The sequence below is a fragment of the Phaseolus vulgaris genome, chromosome 3, assembly GCF_051622355.1.
Source record: "Phaseolus vulgaris cultivar YP4 chromosome 3, ASM5162235v1, whole genome shotgun sequence".
Lineage (NCBI taxonomy): Eukaryota > Viridiplantae > Streptophyta > Magnoliopsida > Fabales > Fabaceae > Phaseolus > Phaseolus vulgaris.
In genome coordinates this window covers 32,630,672-32,647,367 of record NC_143500.1, presented here as the reverse complement: position 1 = coordinate 32,647,367, position 16,696 = coordinate 32,630,672, and the positions used below count along the sequence as shown (strand labels likewise).

The 16,696-nt window shown below is 33.0% G+C and overlaps 2 protein-coding genes and 1 non-coding gene across 3 annotated transcripts; 2 read left to right on the top strand and 1 right to left on the bottom strand.

Annotated features, from left to right (window-relative positions):
• Positions 1–872: 872 nt before the first annotated feature.
• PPR2 (Tetratricopeptide repeat (TPR)-like superfamily protein) lies at positions 873–3,556 on the top strand. Its single transcript, XM_068607519.2, has 2 exons — positions 873–1,376; positions 2,109–3,556. The coding sequence occupies exons 1-2, from the start codon at positions 1,038–1,040 to the stop codon at positions 3,249–3,251; spliced, it is 1,482 nt and encodes a 493-aa protein (XP_068463620.1). The 5' UTR covers positions 873–1,037; the 3' UTR covers positions 3,252–3,556.
• Positions 3,557–6,991: 3,435 nt separating this feature from the next.
• ABCG37 (pleiotropic drug resistance 9) lies at positions 6,992–16,566 on the top strand. Its single transcript, XM_068607517.2, has 24 exons — positions 6,992–7,440; positions 7,706–7,829; positions 7,966–8,051; positions 8,159–8,243; positions 9,111–9,270; positions 9,357–9,433; positions 9,941–9,994; positions 10,093–10,183; positions 10,300–10,601; positions 10,684–10,965; positions 11,050–11,363; positions 11,568–11,728; positions 11,807–11,910; positions 12,170–12,320; positions 12,420–12,557; positions 12,688–12,761; positions 12,851–13,183; positions 13,277–13,567; positions 13,907–13,990; positions 14,088–14,221; positions 14,957–15,184; positions 15,315–15,486; positions 15,658–15,912; positions 16,255–16,566. Exons 1-24 carry the CDS (start codon positions 7,055–7,057, stop codon positions 16,519–16,521), a joined length of 4,353 nt encoding a protein of 1,450 aa, XP_068463618.1. The 5' UTR covers positions 6,992–7,054; the 3' UTR covers positions 16,522–16,566.
• Positions 8,432–8,627, bottom strand: LOC137808854 (U2 spliceosomal RNA). Its single transcript, XR_011080753.2, has one exon. It is a non-coding gene; the product is annotated as a U2 spliceosomal RNA (small nuclear RNA).
• Positions 16,567–16,696: the final 130 nt, after the last annotated feature.

Below are 16,696 nucleotides of genomic sequence, written 5' to 3'. Positions count from 1 at the left end.
GATTAAGAAAAAAAATAAAGAAAAGAAAAGGGAATGAAAGAAAACAACTAGGAAGTGAGATTATGTTAATGTTATTTAATATATATATATATATATATTACTTTTTTATCAGTTAAAATTTATTAGAAATGATAAAAATTTCTGAGTATCATGTTCTATTTATGATGTATGGTATGAGAGAGAACAATGAAGTAAAAAAAAAGACAATAAAATGAAAAGACTAAAAAGTATTTTTTTATTTTTAGAAATATTTTTTCTCAATTTGCATACTATTTTAGTATAAAAGACAGAAAGAAAGAGAAAAAAAAATAAAAGCAATGTGCTTCTAAAGTTTAATTAAATATTTTCTCATTCAACTTTTACTATTTTTATTATTTTGTGAATTTGATCGTTTATTTATTTTTATATTCTATTAAATATCTAACAAAATACATGTCTTGAAAAAAAGAGTTAAGAACATATAAATATATTAACATCTTTAATTACAATTTCTTTTGTAATATGAGACATAAATTTAACAATGTCTATTTAAGTTTTTACATATTTAATAAATTTGGAAGATGCAGTATATAGTAATAATTATACCATCATGCAAAGGAAATAGGGAATACATAGAATTTTTATTTTTTATTTTTTAGAAATAAAAGTATTTATTTATTTAATAAAATAAATAATTAAATAATTTTTTTAAAGTAATATTATATAATTTTTTTGAATATTATTATTATAAAATTATATATATATTAAATTATATTACTTTTTATTTTTTAATTAATTATTTATGAAAATAATAAAATTATATATTTTTTAATATAATAAAGATTTGTGCCTATATATTTTCCCTAGTTGAATGATAAAATAAATATAAAATTAATCCAAAAATGAGAGTGAAGTAAAATTCCAAAATCTCTTATAATATCATCTTTAGTTGAAGAAATAAAAAATGGTGCAGTGGATTGATTTAAGGGATGTGAGTCTTCCACACTCACTATTCTTCTTCTTCTTCTTCTTCTTCTTCTTCTTCTTCTTCTCTGGCTATGGCTTCCCTATCTCTCTCCTTTTCATCTTCCATTGTTCCCTCTCGAATTCCCCACCACAATTCTAACAGAACCCATACTCAACACTCCACTTTTAGGGTTACCTGCTTCGCCATTTCCTCTCCCCCTTCCAAACCCGTTGTCAAAAAGCGACACTGGAAAAAAGGTGAGTTTCCTGGTACTTCGGAAACATTGTTACACGATAGTACGAGGAGGACCCCCATCAAGAATATCAAGCAGAAGTTGGAGAAAAAGAACAGTGCGAAGGCATGGGTCAACACTGTCACCGAATCCTTATCTGAACAAATCGACAAGAAGCAGTGGCTTCAAGCCCTTCAGGTTTTCACAATCAAATTCAACACTTTTACATGTGTATGAGAAGGAGTTGAGATTTTTTTTTTGTAGACTATTTATTTAGTTGAGTCAAATTTTTTGTTTGATTGGAGAACAAATAATTATACTCCTTAAATCACAAACTGATATATGATAAACTCGTTAACTTTTATATAATGGTAAAAATATAATATTGCTTTCCATCTAAACCTTTTGTTCTTGTTCCTTCTTTGAAGTTTTAAAAGTTTTGCTTTGAGCTCTTAGAGTGTACTTGACCTAACAATAAAATGAAACGTTCAACGTTAGGGAACCAAACTAAACTAAAACAAAGAACCCAAATGCGGAGAGTCCTTTTTAGAGCAACTTCTCCATTAACACTTCTAAGAGAGGGAAAAAAGAGTAAAATTAAACTAGTTTTCCTTAAGTTTAAATTAGCTTATTCATAACTTCAATATTAGATTTTGAAGGAACTAACTAATATGAAGTAACTTATACAAATTAGTTTATGCATAAGCTAATTTTAATTTACATAGAAACTAATTTAACTTTTTATTCTTATTTTTATTTCTTAAAAGTGTTTATGGAAAAAGCTTATCAAAACAGACTCTAAAACTATATTTTAACATATAATAATTACCTTGAAAGTCATACTAAGAAAATCTGATTGATTGATAGCCTAAGAACTTTTAGTGCATGTATCTAATAAACTATTGGTAAGAATTCTACTTAAATGTACAGGTATTTGATATGCTTAGAGAACAAACCTTCTACAGACCCAAAGAAGGGGCTTACATGAAACTTATTGTGCTGCTTGGAAAATCTGGTCAACCCCACCGTGCCCACCAACTTTTCACCACAATGATTGAAGAAGGTTTAGAACCTACTCCTCATCTGTACACAGCATTGCTTGCTGCGTATTGCAGGAGCAACCTTATTGATGAAGCTTTTTCAATTCTTAATGAGATGAAGAAACTTCCTCTTTGCCAGCCTGATGTTTTCACTTACAGTACCTTGATCAAAGTTTGTGTGGATGCTTTCAAATTTGATTTGGTTGAGTTATTGTATGAAGAAATGGCTGAAAGGTCCGTCACGCCAAACACAGTGACTCAAAATATTGTTTTGGGTGGTTATGGTAAGGCGGGGAAGTTTGATCAGATGGAGAAAGTGCTTTCCAGCATGCTGGAGAGCACTACCTGCAAGCCGGATGTTTGGACAATGAACACGATCATCAGTGTCTTTGGTAACATTGGTCAGATTGATATGATGGAGAAATGGTATGAAAAATTCCGAAATTTTGGGATAGAACCTGAAACGCGCACTTTTAATATTTTGATTGGCGCCTATGGGAAGAAGAGAATGTATGACAAAATGTCATCTGTTATGGAGTATATGCGAAGGTTGCAATTTCCATGGACAACCTCGACTTTTAACAATGTGATTGAGGCATTTGCAGATGCAGGTGACGTGAGGCACATGGAGTGTACATTTGATCAGATGCGTGCTGAGGGTATGAAAGCAGATACCAAAACTTTCTGCTGCCTTATCAAAGGTTATGCAAATGCCGGTCTCTTTCATAAAGTAATTAGCAGTGTTCACTTGGCTGGAAAGTTTGAGATACCTCAAAATATTGCCTTTTATAACGCAGTCTTATCTGCATGTGCAAAGGCAGAGGATTTGATGGAAATGGAAAGAGTTTATAAGCGTATGAAAGATAACCAATGTCAACCAGACGAAACAACATACATGATCATGATTGAAGCATATAAAAAAGACAATATGAATGACAAAATATACTATTTGGAGCAGGAAAAGCAGACAATGATAACTGACAACAAAAAAGTGAGCCGTTCCGAGGATGATATCTTTAGTTCAGACAGTTAATGCATCGTATTCTATACTTATTTTATGGGAGCAGCTGCTTATTTTTGTTTTGAAATGGAAGAAGTGACCGGTTGCTGAATTAGGCAATCAAGCTTCATTTGTCATGGTGAATTGCAGAACTTCTTCCTAACTTCTGTGTGCTTGTTCTAAAGTTAAATTTAAGCTTTAACATCTATTTTGCTTTCAGAAAAGAACTTAAACATCCATGTTTTTTAGGTGTACAGGGATAGTGGATAGATGGTAGAGTTAATAGTTTGTTTTGTCAAATTGAGCTTATTTATCGAAGTGCTGCCTTTTTTTATTCATGCTGCAAGAGTTTCAAAATATACATGGGTCCCTGCTTTTGTAAATTGTGATACATCTAGAGTGCAATATTTTAACCCGAAAAACCTTTTATATGTCTAAAATTGTATGTGCATTCAAGTCTAGGCTAGGGTGTTCATTGAATTTTGAAGGCCAACAATGGAAGTGATGTGGAAACAGTAAATTTTCATCTTCAGACTGAACGAAATGGAGTTAATAATGTCTGAATGACAACCGGTGTGTTCAATATTATCTAAAGTTTACAGAGTGCAATTTATTTTTACTTTTGGTTGTGTCAGCGAAAGAAAGTGTTTCTCTCTTAACTGACAACTAATATTATTTTAACTGATTTTTAAATATCAATTCCTTAATGGGGGTATGATTACAGGTTTCTTTTATTATAAATCTTGTGTCACAATACTTGAACGTACCATAAATGAAGTAAATTGTGGGTTGTCAACTATATAGTTTGGAGGCTCAAGATGTAGCTAGTCTATAACAATGACATGAGGAAATAATAAAATTCAGGATTATACCTTTTTAATACATAATATGGTCTACGATATATGGAGCCGTTGATGAACTAATTGTGGAAGACTTCTGGAAGAGGCAAGTGGGTGGGTGATTGGTGGTTGTGAGGACAAGAGTCACAAATACATCTTTGTATTGTATGACTACTTGAAGCATTAAAATGTAGAGAATTCCACCTAGTTATGCAACCAAGAACTAATTTCCTACTAAATGGAATACTCAATTTTGTCTCTTATGATTTGATGCACCTACATTTGGTTCTACAATTGTCCTTGTTGCCCATCATTCATGTGAGTAAAGATTTCTTTAATAAAGATTCTGCATGTTAAAACACACAAAACTAAAGTAAATTTATAACACTATCTTACCTAATACCAAGACAAATAAACAAGCGTCAGGTCCAGCAAAGTTAGTGAGTTTCATAAACCAAGTAGTCACTGGGATTTCAGTGCAGTGCATAACAGTAAATTATTATACAAACATTTCTTCTATGAAAACAAAAATGATACGCAGATGAACTTTTCCATGGGTATTTAATTACTATGAAAGTAGGTTAACCACATTCTATTTCCTAGTGTTTTTCAACTATGTGGCCCGTAGAACAATCCTAATTAACTACTATAGAATACGAAGTAAAAAATTTTAAAGGCCGACTAAGTATCTCATCATTTGGTATAGTTTATCAAAATACACAGAAAAAGACAACGCTATATAGAGTTATCAAAGTTATAGAAAATGGAAGTCATTAAAAAAGGAGAGAAAAAAACAAAAAATAAAATATAAATGTTACTTTTGACAACGAAAAACCTCAGTTTATAATTATAACGTGAAATAATTTAATTTCAAAATGGTTCCATCTTTTTACATGAGATTCACGTTTCAGAAAAAAATAATTACTATGAAAGTATGTGATGCAGTAGAATAATAAATATATAAATAAAATCTTATACTCATGCTCCCATACATTCATTCACCCCAAAAAAAATCCCAGAGATTAGTTGAATTCAAGATGAGGTATATTTCTGAAAGGATCCCTTGAATATTAACATATTGTCTTAGTTGATGCCAAGGGTGTTAGTTATATCAATTATATCAGGATCTAACTGATTTGACAAACAATAACAAACACACTCAAAGCCTAAAGATGCATATTAAACAAAATTACATTAAACTAAACCACAAGTAGCAGAGAGCCAAAATTAAACCAAGCATGAATATCAAACAGTTGCGAAAACATAGTGCTTGTAAACCTAAAATAATTTATCATAGCTCTGAGCCAAGTTTAAGGTGGGATCATTAGATCAACATCAACCTCAAATGAATCAAAAATAAAAATTATTTGAGGAGATAAAAATCTTACTGTCTGTGACTCTTGTCCCTACCTGTAACTTCATCTGCCAATCACCCTCTCACTTGTCTTGTCCAAGAGTCTTCCATTAACTCTCTAATCTTCAAAGTTGGAGAGTATAGCCAAAATTGATAAGAGTGAGAGTAACATAAAGGATGTAATCAACCTTAACCTCCCCTAAAAGAAATAAAAACATGTGACTAACTCATATTCAGAAGTGCCTAGAGAAGTGAGCAACATGGCCAAGTGTGGAAGAAAACAGCCACAACACAGTAAAACCTTGAGGATGCAGTTTCTTTTTTCCTTAATAGTGATTGTTATACAAGTATGATTTGGTGACACTACTGGTTGTGTCTATTTCCACTCTTCAGAATTACATAATTCACAAATTCTTGCACAATAACACAAATCAAAACTCATCAGATTAATCATTTTCTAATAGATCATATTTTTCCATATTATATTATTGTTACCCTCCTCTTTTAACCCTTCAAGACGCAGTAGTTCTAATGTTCATTACCTCGGATGCAATATAGTGTGAACCCACTAGTATCAAAAAGGCTGAGAAAGGAATGGCAAGTAAGTGTGTGCAATGTGTTCTAATAACAACTTAAATACCAGTAATCTCTCTGCGGTGATGTCTGATTTTTCAAATGCTTTCTTGCTTCCTTTCAACCTTCATATGACCAGCTCATGACCAAGATCAACCACAAATAATATTAATAATAAAGAAGACTGAAATCGGTCCTTGTTACTGCATAAATAACAGGTAATTTTATGAATGATTTATTTTTTTAAAAAGCTTTTGAGATGGGATGCTCTTGCTCTAGTGAAAAGGCCAGGGTCTGTAAAAAACAAAAAATTAACATTGAATTAAATTCAAAATCATATTTTGTAATAATGTTTTGACATTTGTTTTATATTTTCTGCTTAAATTCACTAATTTTTTTTTCTTGTGAAAACACCTGGGCTGGTTCATCACTACACCCAATAACATGAGTCACGAGGTCAATGATTTACATGACATTTATGTATTCCTTCTGGAACCAAGAGTATAGATGCCGCTATATAATATAAATATTCCATCTAGGACTCCCCTAACAGGACGCTGGAATTGTATATTAAACATCTTGATATTCCAAAAAGTGCTCCTATTCACATTTGAGGAATGGAAGAGATCTAGCCAGAATTTAGAATGCAGGTCTTTTAGGCTGAAAGCTTGTTTCACAAAATGACAGTGAAAAATGAATGAATCATGCATGCCACACTGATATATCCTTGCGTGTCTTCATTAAATTTTGACCATGTATACCTTTCTGTTCCTAGTAAAATATTTTCAATCATGTTTCAGCATGGACTTTGGTGATTAATTAATGTATCTGTGAAAGCTCTGTTACACTAATAATATAAAAAAAAATATGGATTTGTAGTTGTAATTTTCATTTGACACCAGCTTGTTCAATTGTCATTCACGCAACAAGACAAATACATGACATAATGCATTACATCAGCAACTGCCACTGTCAAGCTTATCAAAGCAGCAGGGTGATTTCTATATAATGTTTAGAAGTGAAAAATATGCACTCCAACTGAGGTTTAATCAGGATAGTGTTGCCTTGAGATGGCACAACTAGTTGGTGAAGATGAGATAGAGTCTCTAAGGATTGAGTTGGCTGAGATAGGAAGGAGCATAAGGTCCTCATTTAGAAGCCATGCCTCTAGTTTCCAGAGCATTTCAAGCATAAATCCCGTGGAACAAGATGATGACCAGATAGAAGCTTTACAATGGGCTGAACTTCAGAGGTTACCAACCTATGAGAGGATTACTTCAGCTTTGTTTGATGTTTATGATGGCATGGAAACAGATGAGAAAACTAAAGGGAAGCAGGTTGTTGATGTCACCAAGCTTAGAGCTCAAGAACGGCACATGTTCATAGAAAAGCTTATTAAGCACATTGAAAATGATAATCTTCTACTGCTGCAGAAACTCAGGAAAAGAATTGACAAGTAACTATTTTTCCTAGATTCTCTTTCTTTCCCTTTGGGGATATGGCCTGTTACTTTGAACTGTTTCATTTTACAGGTCATCTATTTTTTTGTTTTTAATATTGCATGTATGGAAATATCATGAGCTAATGGGGTGAATTATTCTGTCTTAATATTTATGGTGGAGTGGTGTCCACTAAATCTCAAAATTGTGAACACCCATTTAAAATTATGAATATCAAGTAAATGGAAAGATGGTTAATATTGTTCTTTTTACTCTCTGTAGAGTAGGTATTAAGTTGCCGACAGTGGAAGTGAGGTATCACAATCTGTGTGTAGAAGCAGAGTGTAAGATAGTTAAGGGCAAACCCATACCTACACTGTGGAATACCCTGAAAGAATTTATGCTTGTAAGTATTTTTTTTATATGAATTGCAAGTAACTTCTCTAAAAACATTAATATTTTAATAACACTAATCTTTTATTTTTGCTCACTGTCTAAGACTCTCCTCTTGTTTCTCTTTTTTTTTTTTCTTTTTTCTCAAGGACACCACTAAATTGTCAGTTCTGAATTCTCAAGATTTGAAGAAAAACATCATCAAAAATACCAGTGGAATTATTAATCCGGGAAGGTCAAATTGCAAATTACACATAATTTATTCATTGAATTTAATATTAGTATATTCAGTATGGTGTAAAGACAATGATTTATAATTTATTGCATTTTATTCTATTGCAGGATGACTTTATTGCTGGGTCCACCAGCAAGTGGTAAAACAACATTGTTGTTGGCATTGGCTGGAAAGCTAAGTCATTCTCTAAAGGTTTAAATCTCAGACCTTTCTCATAGTAAATTTAAACAAAATTCGACCATAAAATAATTTGAAGACAAATTTAACTACATTTATATTCAGACTACAAGCAAACATCATTACTAAACTTAAAAAAATAATTCAACATAATCTACAAAAATTTGTATCCAAAATAATAGTAATCATTATTAAACTTTAATATAGGGTTTGCCAAACTCAAGTTATAGTGCAAGGCTCGAGCGACAATTGAAATCCCTAGAAGCAAGCTCCTATGATGGGACCTCCCATTCAAAATATTAATTTAATATCGTGTGAGCCAATGGCCCACATATCAGATATTAAACTGATAAGAACAGATACTACACTTGATCTTAGCCAAAAGGCCGAGAAAGGTATGAGTGTTAAAGGGAATTCATTCCATTTTTATAATAAAAGCCTAAATGATTGTTATCTCTCTTAAGCAATATGGGACTTAGTCATTCTTACTCAAATGAGACCTTGTCCCATAGTCATTATACGGGCACCAAAATCTGAAGTTCATTTTTGTATAACACTGCTGGGTTTGAAATTGAGAAACGAATAACAACTGAGGAATTGAAAGTGAACATTATTTCTCTAAGGGATCTGAGAAACAACAAATGTCACTTCTCCAGAAACCAGTTAAATCTTCCAATTCATTGTAAAAAAAAAATGGACACACTCCTGAATCTAAATTTACTCTATGTTTTTCTTATTACTTTCATTTTTTGGTCATACCATATTAGCTAAAGATGAAGCCATTTCGACAGGACTTTATGCATTAGACAGAATGAACTCAATATCTGTATTTAGTTTATTTGAAAAATGAGTCTTCTCCATGATTGTTGTGGTGCACTATAGGTTCAAGGGGACATTTCTTACAATGGACACATACTCGACGAATTCATCCCTCAGAAATCATCAGCATATGTTAGCCAATATGATTTGCATATTCCAGAGATGACTGTGAGGGAAACAATTGATTTCTCAGCTCGTTGTCAAGGAGTAGGAAGCCGAGCCGGTAGGTATACTTAAAGTTACAAAAATAAATAAATTTCATAAATTAACCTTAGAGATGAGTGATGGCTTTTTTTCCATGTATGAAAGAACTCCTGATGGAAGTCAGTAGAAGGGAGAAAGAGGCAGGAATAGTTCCTGATCCTGATCTAGATGCATATATGAAGGTACTGTTCAGCTCATTTTTCTCTGTCCACTTCCATGTTTTGGTCAAGTTTCTCTATGTTTAACAAAAATATCCTAATAACAAATAAAGCTTAACTTTTTCAATTTTTCAATAAAAATAAATAAATAAATTCACCTTACGATGTTTCTTTACTTGATATAATAATATTATTGCAAAATAATACATTATTCTGCTGCATTTTAGTCATCCATTACAAGTTTTTCAAGGGTTGAGTAAGACCAAAGTTAAAATTTTAAGACATAATAAGTTATGATTGTTTTCTTAACCCAATTTCACTCTTCTAAACCTGAATTTCAGTATGATAAGTGTCTATTGTTTTCAGATAAAGTGAGGTCAGAAAAACTTGTAATAATTTTGTTTATAAATGATTTGTGGGATAACTGGTTCATTACTTTGTAGTTTCAGTATAGTCATTGAAAAGTCTTCATGCTATTTTGTTGTCCAAGTGTTGGTTAGTATTAATTCAATAGCACTGTTTCTGGTACAGGCAACATCAATAAATGGACTTAAGAGTAGCCTTCAGACAGACTATATTTTAAAGGTAGTCTGTTCATTTTCTCCATGAAGCTATAGTTAATATCATTATCTCTACCAAATACTGCTCATTTATTGTTTATTGACTATTACAATCACATGCAGATACTTGGTCTTGATATATGTGCTGATACATTAGTAGGAGATCCAATAAGAAGAGGTATATCTGGTGGTCAAAAGAAAAGGTTAACTACAGGTATTGTTACTACACTGCATAATAGCAGCTTATTAAATTTATAGAATTTTAGAGCATTAGTTGACATATGAGGTGACTGTGTTCCTGATTGTTCCTGATTCTGGAATATTGTACAGGAGAGATGATTGTTGGACCAACAAAAGCACTATTTATGGATGAAATATCCAATGGTTTAGACAGTTCCACTACTTTCCAGATTATTTCCTGTCTTCAGCATCTAGTGCATATCACAGATGCCACTGCATTAATTTCACTCCTTCAACCAGCACCAGAGACCTTTGATCTCTTTGACGATGTTGTCTTAATGGCAGAAGGAAAAATTGTGTACCACGGTCCACGTGATTGCATTCTTGAGTTCTTTGAAGACTGTGGGTTTAAATGCCCACAAAGAAAAGGCACTGCTGACTTTCTTCAGGAAGTATGTTCAATCTAACTGAATACTTCCTTTTCTAACATGATATTTTCAGAATTTGATTATGTGAAATACTTGTAAAATGTAGGTAATCTCTAAGAAAGATCAAGCACAGTACTGGAGTATCACAGAAAAACCTTACAGTTATGTTTCAATTGACCAGTTCATTAAGAAATTTAAGGATAGCCCTTTAGGTAAAAAGTTGGAGGAGGAACTCTTGAAGCCATTTGATAAGTCTCAGAGCCACAACAATGCCCTTGTATTTAAAAAGTACTCATTGACAAAATGGGAATTATTTAAGGCTTGCATGATGAGGGAAATTCTTCTAATGAAAAGAAACTCTTTTGTCTATGTATTCAAGTCAACACAGGTACTTGTAGGCTTTTCTTTTCACTACCATGCCTTTCTATCGTGATAACTGTACCCAACTTTCTCAAATTCTTCATCCATGCAGCTTGTCATCGTAGCATTTGTAGCAATGACTGTTTTCATTCGAACACGAATGGCTGTTGATGTGGTCCATGGGAATTATTTTATGGGTTCATTGTTTTATTCACTCGTCATTCTTCTGGTCGATGGATTTCCAGAACTATCTATGACTGTATCAAGACTTGCAGTTATTTACAAGCAAAAAGAGTTGTCCTTTTTTCCGGCATGGGCTTATACAATACCATCTGCTGTTTTAAAGATTCCACTTTCATTGTTGGAATCTTTTATTTGGACATCACTTTCATATTATGTCATTGGTTACAGCCCCGAGATTGGAAGGTTAGTCCTTGATGGAACTTATACATTTGAACACAACTTTGTCTCCAGAATTTAACACAATATGATTAGTTAACAATGATGCTATAGGCTTTTTGGAGAATCTATATGAAATCATTTAGTGGTTTTGTGTTGTTTCTTTACCCGAAAACTGTTTCAGAATCTCATTCATATTGACCAAGTTTTGACTTGAACTTTTTTCTTCAGGTTCTTTCGCCAGTTCCTTCTCCTGTTTGTCGTACACATGACTTCGGTATCCATGTTTCGATTTATTGCCTCAATTTTTCAAACTGTGGTTTCTTCTGTGACAGCTGGTACTGTGGCCATAGTAGTTGTTTTACTATTTGGTGGCTTCATCATTCCAAAACGTAAGACTCCAGAACTGATTTACCTTTTTAACGGGGAGTTTTGTTCAGAAAATAAATTTAGTTGCTTTTCCATTGTAGCATATATGCCGTCTTGGTTGCGATGGGGATTTTGGGTTTCTCCTGTGTCATATGGAGAGATAGGCTTAACTGTGAATGAATTTCTTGCTCCTAGGTGGGAAAAGGTAATCATGTATAACTCCTTTTGTGCTTCAAAGAACATACATTGCGTGCAACTAAATGCTCTTGGCTACTCTTTTCTTTTTTATTGATGAGATGAATTGACCAGTTAACTTCATTTGGTTACAAGAATTCAAAAGGATACTTTTACTTCTGCTTTCATGAAATTTTGTCATTTAGCTGAGAGTACTCAATTATGTGAAGGCCTGCTTGGTGCAATTATAAAATTCCTCTTCTAATTTCGTTCCTTTGTTCTCACTGAAGATGTCTGCAAACAGCACAATGGGTCACCAAGTACTTGATAACCGGGGGCTAAACTTTGATGGTTACTTTTATTGGGTATCAGTTGCTGCCTTAATTGGATTCACAGTGCTGTTCAATGTAGGTTTTACCTTGATGCTGACTTTCTTGAATGGTAAGTTCATTTAGCATTGTTTACTTGGGCATGTTATGTGGTGAATAATAATGCTCTTAGACCTATATTGTAACCTTCACTTTGGCATTGCTCCATCAGCTCCTGCAAGATCTCGAACACTTGTATCTTCTGAGAAGAATTCAGAGTTACAGGAACAGCAAGAAAACAACAGTAGCATTGGTGCAGACAAGAAACTTGTTACTTCTCCGATTGAAAATACTGTAGAAACCAGAAAGCGTGAGCTCTTGTCTTGTTCATGTGTACCAGTGAAATTTTATATTGTGATTTACTTTGGTGTAAATCTTGAATATAATTTTTTCTGTTAAACTTATGTTTCTCCATACTTTCTTTCTCTATTTTTCTCCAGGAGGATTGGTTCTACCTTTCCAGCCACTGGCAGTAGCATTTCATGATGTCCAGTACTATGTTGATACCCCTTTGGTAACTTAAATGAATTTAATTACTGCTAGTTCTTGAGTATTAAGTTACATGCATTGACGTAGTTGGAAATTATACCATATTGGGTGCAGGAAATGAGAAATAGAGGCTTTACTGAGAGAAGGCTTCAGCTCCTTTCTGACATCACAGGTTCATTCAGACCTGGAATACTAACAGCGCTGATGGGAGTCAGTGGAGCAGGGAAAACAACTTTGATGGATGTCCTGTGTGGAAGAAAGACTGGTGGTATTATAGAAGGAGAGATTAGAATTGGTGGCTACCCTAAGGTTCAGGCCACATTTGCTAGAGTATCAGGTTACTGTGAACAAAATGACATACATTCTCCAAACATAACAGTAGAAGAATCTGTGATGTTTTCTGCTTGGCTTCGGCTTCCTTCCCAGATTGATGCCAAAACTAAAGCTGTATGGTTCTCCTCTCTGTAATATTTTTGTTTTCAAATTTTGAGCTTGTTCACTGGGACTCATTTCCTTTTATGGCTTCTTTCTGTTTTTCAGGAATTTGTGAATGATGTCATTCATACTATTGAGCTGGATGGGGTCAAAGATTCTTTAGTAGGCATGCCAAATATTAGTGGTTTATCGACTGAACAAAGAAAAAGACTGACGATAGCCATTGAGCTTGTTGCCAATCCTTCAATTATATTTATGGATGAACCAACTACAGGTCTAGATGCAAGGGCAGCTGCAGTTGTAATGAGAGCAGTGAAGAATGTAGTTGGAACAGGAAGAACTGTTGCATGCACAATTCACCAGCCAAGTATTGATATATTTGAGGCATTTGATGAGGTAACCAAAATCCCTTAACGTAAATTTTGAATTTATAATGAACCAGATGTTATGACAGAGCCTTTGAGCCTGTGTATCCAATTGCTCAAGCACCATAAAGAGGTTAAATAATGAGTACTTTTCAAACAAGACACTGTTTTAAAGTTACAAAATCAAGTTCTTGTGCAACATCTTAGAAGGACCCTTGATACTTAATATATTATCTTCATCATAATTAGATAAAGATTCTAATACCAATTAACTCAGGAAATGTCTGATGCTTATCTCATTGTTGAATCTCTTCAAGGGACAATGCACAATTAAATTAACTAAAATGTTCTTTTCACGTAATCCTTTAAGCTTATTCTCATGAAAACTGGAGGACGCTTAATCTACGCTGGTCCACTCGGGAAGCATTCAAGTAGGGTCATTGAATACTTTGAGGTCAGTTTCTTATATCATACCCAACTTCTTTTCTTTTTCATCACAAATGTTTGATTGCAAAATCTTGGTTTGCATTCTTAAATCTTTTGTTATAAAGAGTATACCGGGAGTGCAAAAGATTAAAGACAACTACAACCCATCAACATGGATGCTAGAGGTTACTTCAAGATCAGCAGAATCCGAACTCGGAATAGATTTTGCCCAAATTTATAAGGAATCAACCTTATACGAGTAAGGAATCTCAGAATTTTATTCATGTGCCACTGCTTGATTTATTTGATTATAGTTTCTAGTTTAAACTTGGGTAGTATAAACTAATTTTCTCCACTTCTTGGTCCTATATAACATCTCTATTTGCTAATCTTTTTTAACTTTAAAGTGGATATTCAAGCAAAAAAGTATACATTATCTTGCTAGAAGAATAGAACAATCCAAGGTAACTGATTGCAAGTTCACAAAATACTTACTCCCTAGATAAACCTGGACCCATTAGGATTGACTGATTTTGGAAGTTCTTATTGCTTCAATTCTTCTGGTGCAGCTTATATATTTGATAGACAATTTCACTTAATATGAGTTTGATATAAGATGAATATAGTATATTATTTCATTATAGAAATAGATTCCATCATCACATAATAATAAAAACTCTCTTGATTTTTTTACAAAGTTCATTGACTACAGCAACATAGCCAAACACCCTAAATAAATATAATAAAATTTTCAAACAATTGCAAGTTTAAAATCCTAAATAAATAACAAAACTAATAGCTCCATCTACTGAAGCATGTATATTGTTTTAATAAAAATGACAATAGTAATGCATATTAGCATTGCAATTAGCATGTATATCCAATATCATGTAACTAAATGATGACTCTGGGAATTTTAAAGATGTTTTTCTAGTGGAGTGTTTATAATTCATATGCATGTGATCTTTACATGATATTTACTCACTGAATGCAGACAGAACAAAGAGTTGGTTGAGCAATTAAGTTCACCACCTCCAGGCTCTAGAGATTTGTATTTTCCATCTCATTTTTCACAAAATGGTTGGGAACAGTTCAAAGCATGTTTGTGGAAACAACATTTGTCCTATTGGAGAAGTCCTTCATACAACTTGAGTCGCATCTGTTTTGTGACTGCCTTATCTATTCTGTTTGGAATACTGTTCTGGAAGAAAGGAAAGAAAATGTTAGTGGTCAAAATTTTATTCTCTGTATTCTACATCAAAAAAACATGGAATATTAAAATGCATTTTCTTAATATATTGAAATAAGCTGCTTTTTAATGGCTGAATGATTTTGTTTTGTTTATTTCACAGAAATAACCAACAAGATGTGTTCAATGTATTTGGTGCAATGTACTCTGCTGTACTCTTCTTTGGGATAAATAACTGCTCATCAGTTTTGCCATATGTGGCAACAGAGCGCACTGTTCTGTACCGTGAAAGATTTGCTGGAATGTACTCTCCCTGGGCCTATTCTTTTGCACAGGTATTTCTCTTCAAAATCTGAATTCATCACTCATTTTCAAATATTTTTATTCATTAAGAAAATAAGAACCACAATTGGAGCACATCAAGTATTGCACTAATTTACTCAATGTTTATGTTTTGGTGACTCTTCCAATAACTTTAAGGTAACTTGGTTTTATATCTTTTGCAGGTGCTAATTGAGGTTCCCTATCTAATCATTGAAGTGGTTGTACATGTGATAATCACATATCCTATGTTGGGTTATGATTGGTCTGCTTATAAAATATTTTGGTTACTCTACAGTATGTTCTGCAATTTGTTATACTTCAATTATCTAGGGATGCTCCTTGTTTCATTGACACCAAATGTTCAATTGGCTTCTATTGTGGCTTCATCTTCCTACACCATGCTCAATCTATTTTCCGGGTACTTTGTACCACGACCTGTAAGTTTCATATGATGTTATTTTTATATTTACATTTGCAATGACAGGAAATACACAGTTTTTTGTTCAGCTAGTAAAGAGGACCTATTAAGAAATGGAATACACTAAACAATATTTTTCACTTTTGACCAAAGAAAATTCATGATGTATAAATATCTTCAAATTCAACATTATATGATAGTGTAGAGTTAGTTTAACTTTTTATTAAATGTTCCAAATTTCTTAGTGTATTCAATAAGAGCTGTTGGACTGATTGTAGGAAAATCAGGGTTTAACACCTAAGCTAATGTATCATAAAACCTATACTGATACTAAATGTTTTATTTATTTTTCTCAACTCAGCAAATTCCGAAGTGGTGGATTTGGATGTATTATTTATGCCCCATGTCTTGGGCATTAAATGGAATGCTTACTTCACAGTATGGAGATGAAGTCAAAGAAATATCAGCCTTTGGAGAAAAGAAAACAATTGTCCAATTTTTGGAAGATTATTATGGGTTTCACCATGATTTTCTTGGTGTAGTTGGTGTGGTTCTCATTATCTTTCCTGTTTCAATTGCCATTCTATTTGCTTATTGTATTGGAAAACTCAATTTCCAGAAGAGGTAAAATGATGTAAGATGCCAGTGCTAATAACACAAACATCATATTCCCCTATATATTTCAAAAAAAGTGTGTATATTGGTAAAACCAAAGATATTCAATTATGAAATTGTGTAGATTTGTAAAATCAAAGAGAGAGACAAGTAATAATATTAGATAAATTGGAAAACATGAGAAACCT

Coding starts and splice junctions, on each gene's coding strand:
- PPR2 (XM_068607519.2), top strand. CDS start 1,038: ATGGCTTCCCTATCTCTCTCCTTTTCATCTTCCATTGTTCCCTCTCGA. Junction 1,377..2,108: donor AGTGGCTTCAAGCCCTTCAG/GTTTTCACAATC, acceptor TTAAATGTACAG/GTATTTGATATGCTTAGAGA.
- ABCG37 (XM_068607517.2), top strand. CDS start 7,055: ATGGCACAACTAGTTGGTGAAGATGAGATAGAGTCTCTAAGGATTGAG. Junction 8,244..9,110: donor AGCTAAGTCATTCTCTAAAG/GTTTAAATCTCA, acceptor GGTGCACTATAG/GTTCAAGGGGACATTTCTTA. Junction 14,222..14,956: donor AAGGAATCAACCTTATACGA/GTAAGGAATCTC, acceptor CACTGAATGCAG/ACAGAACAAAGAGTTGGTTG.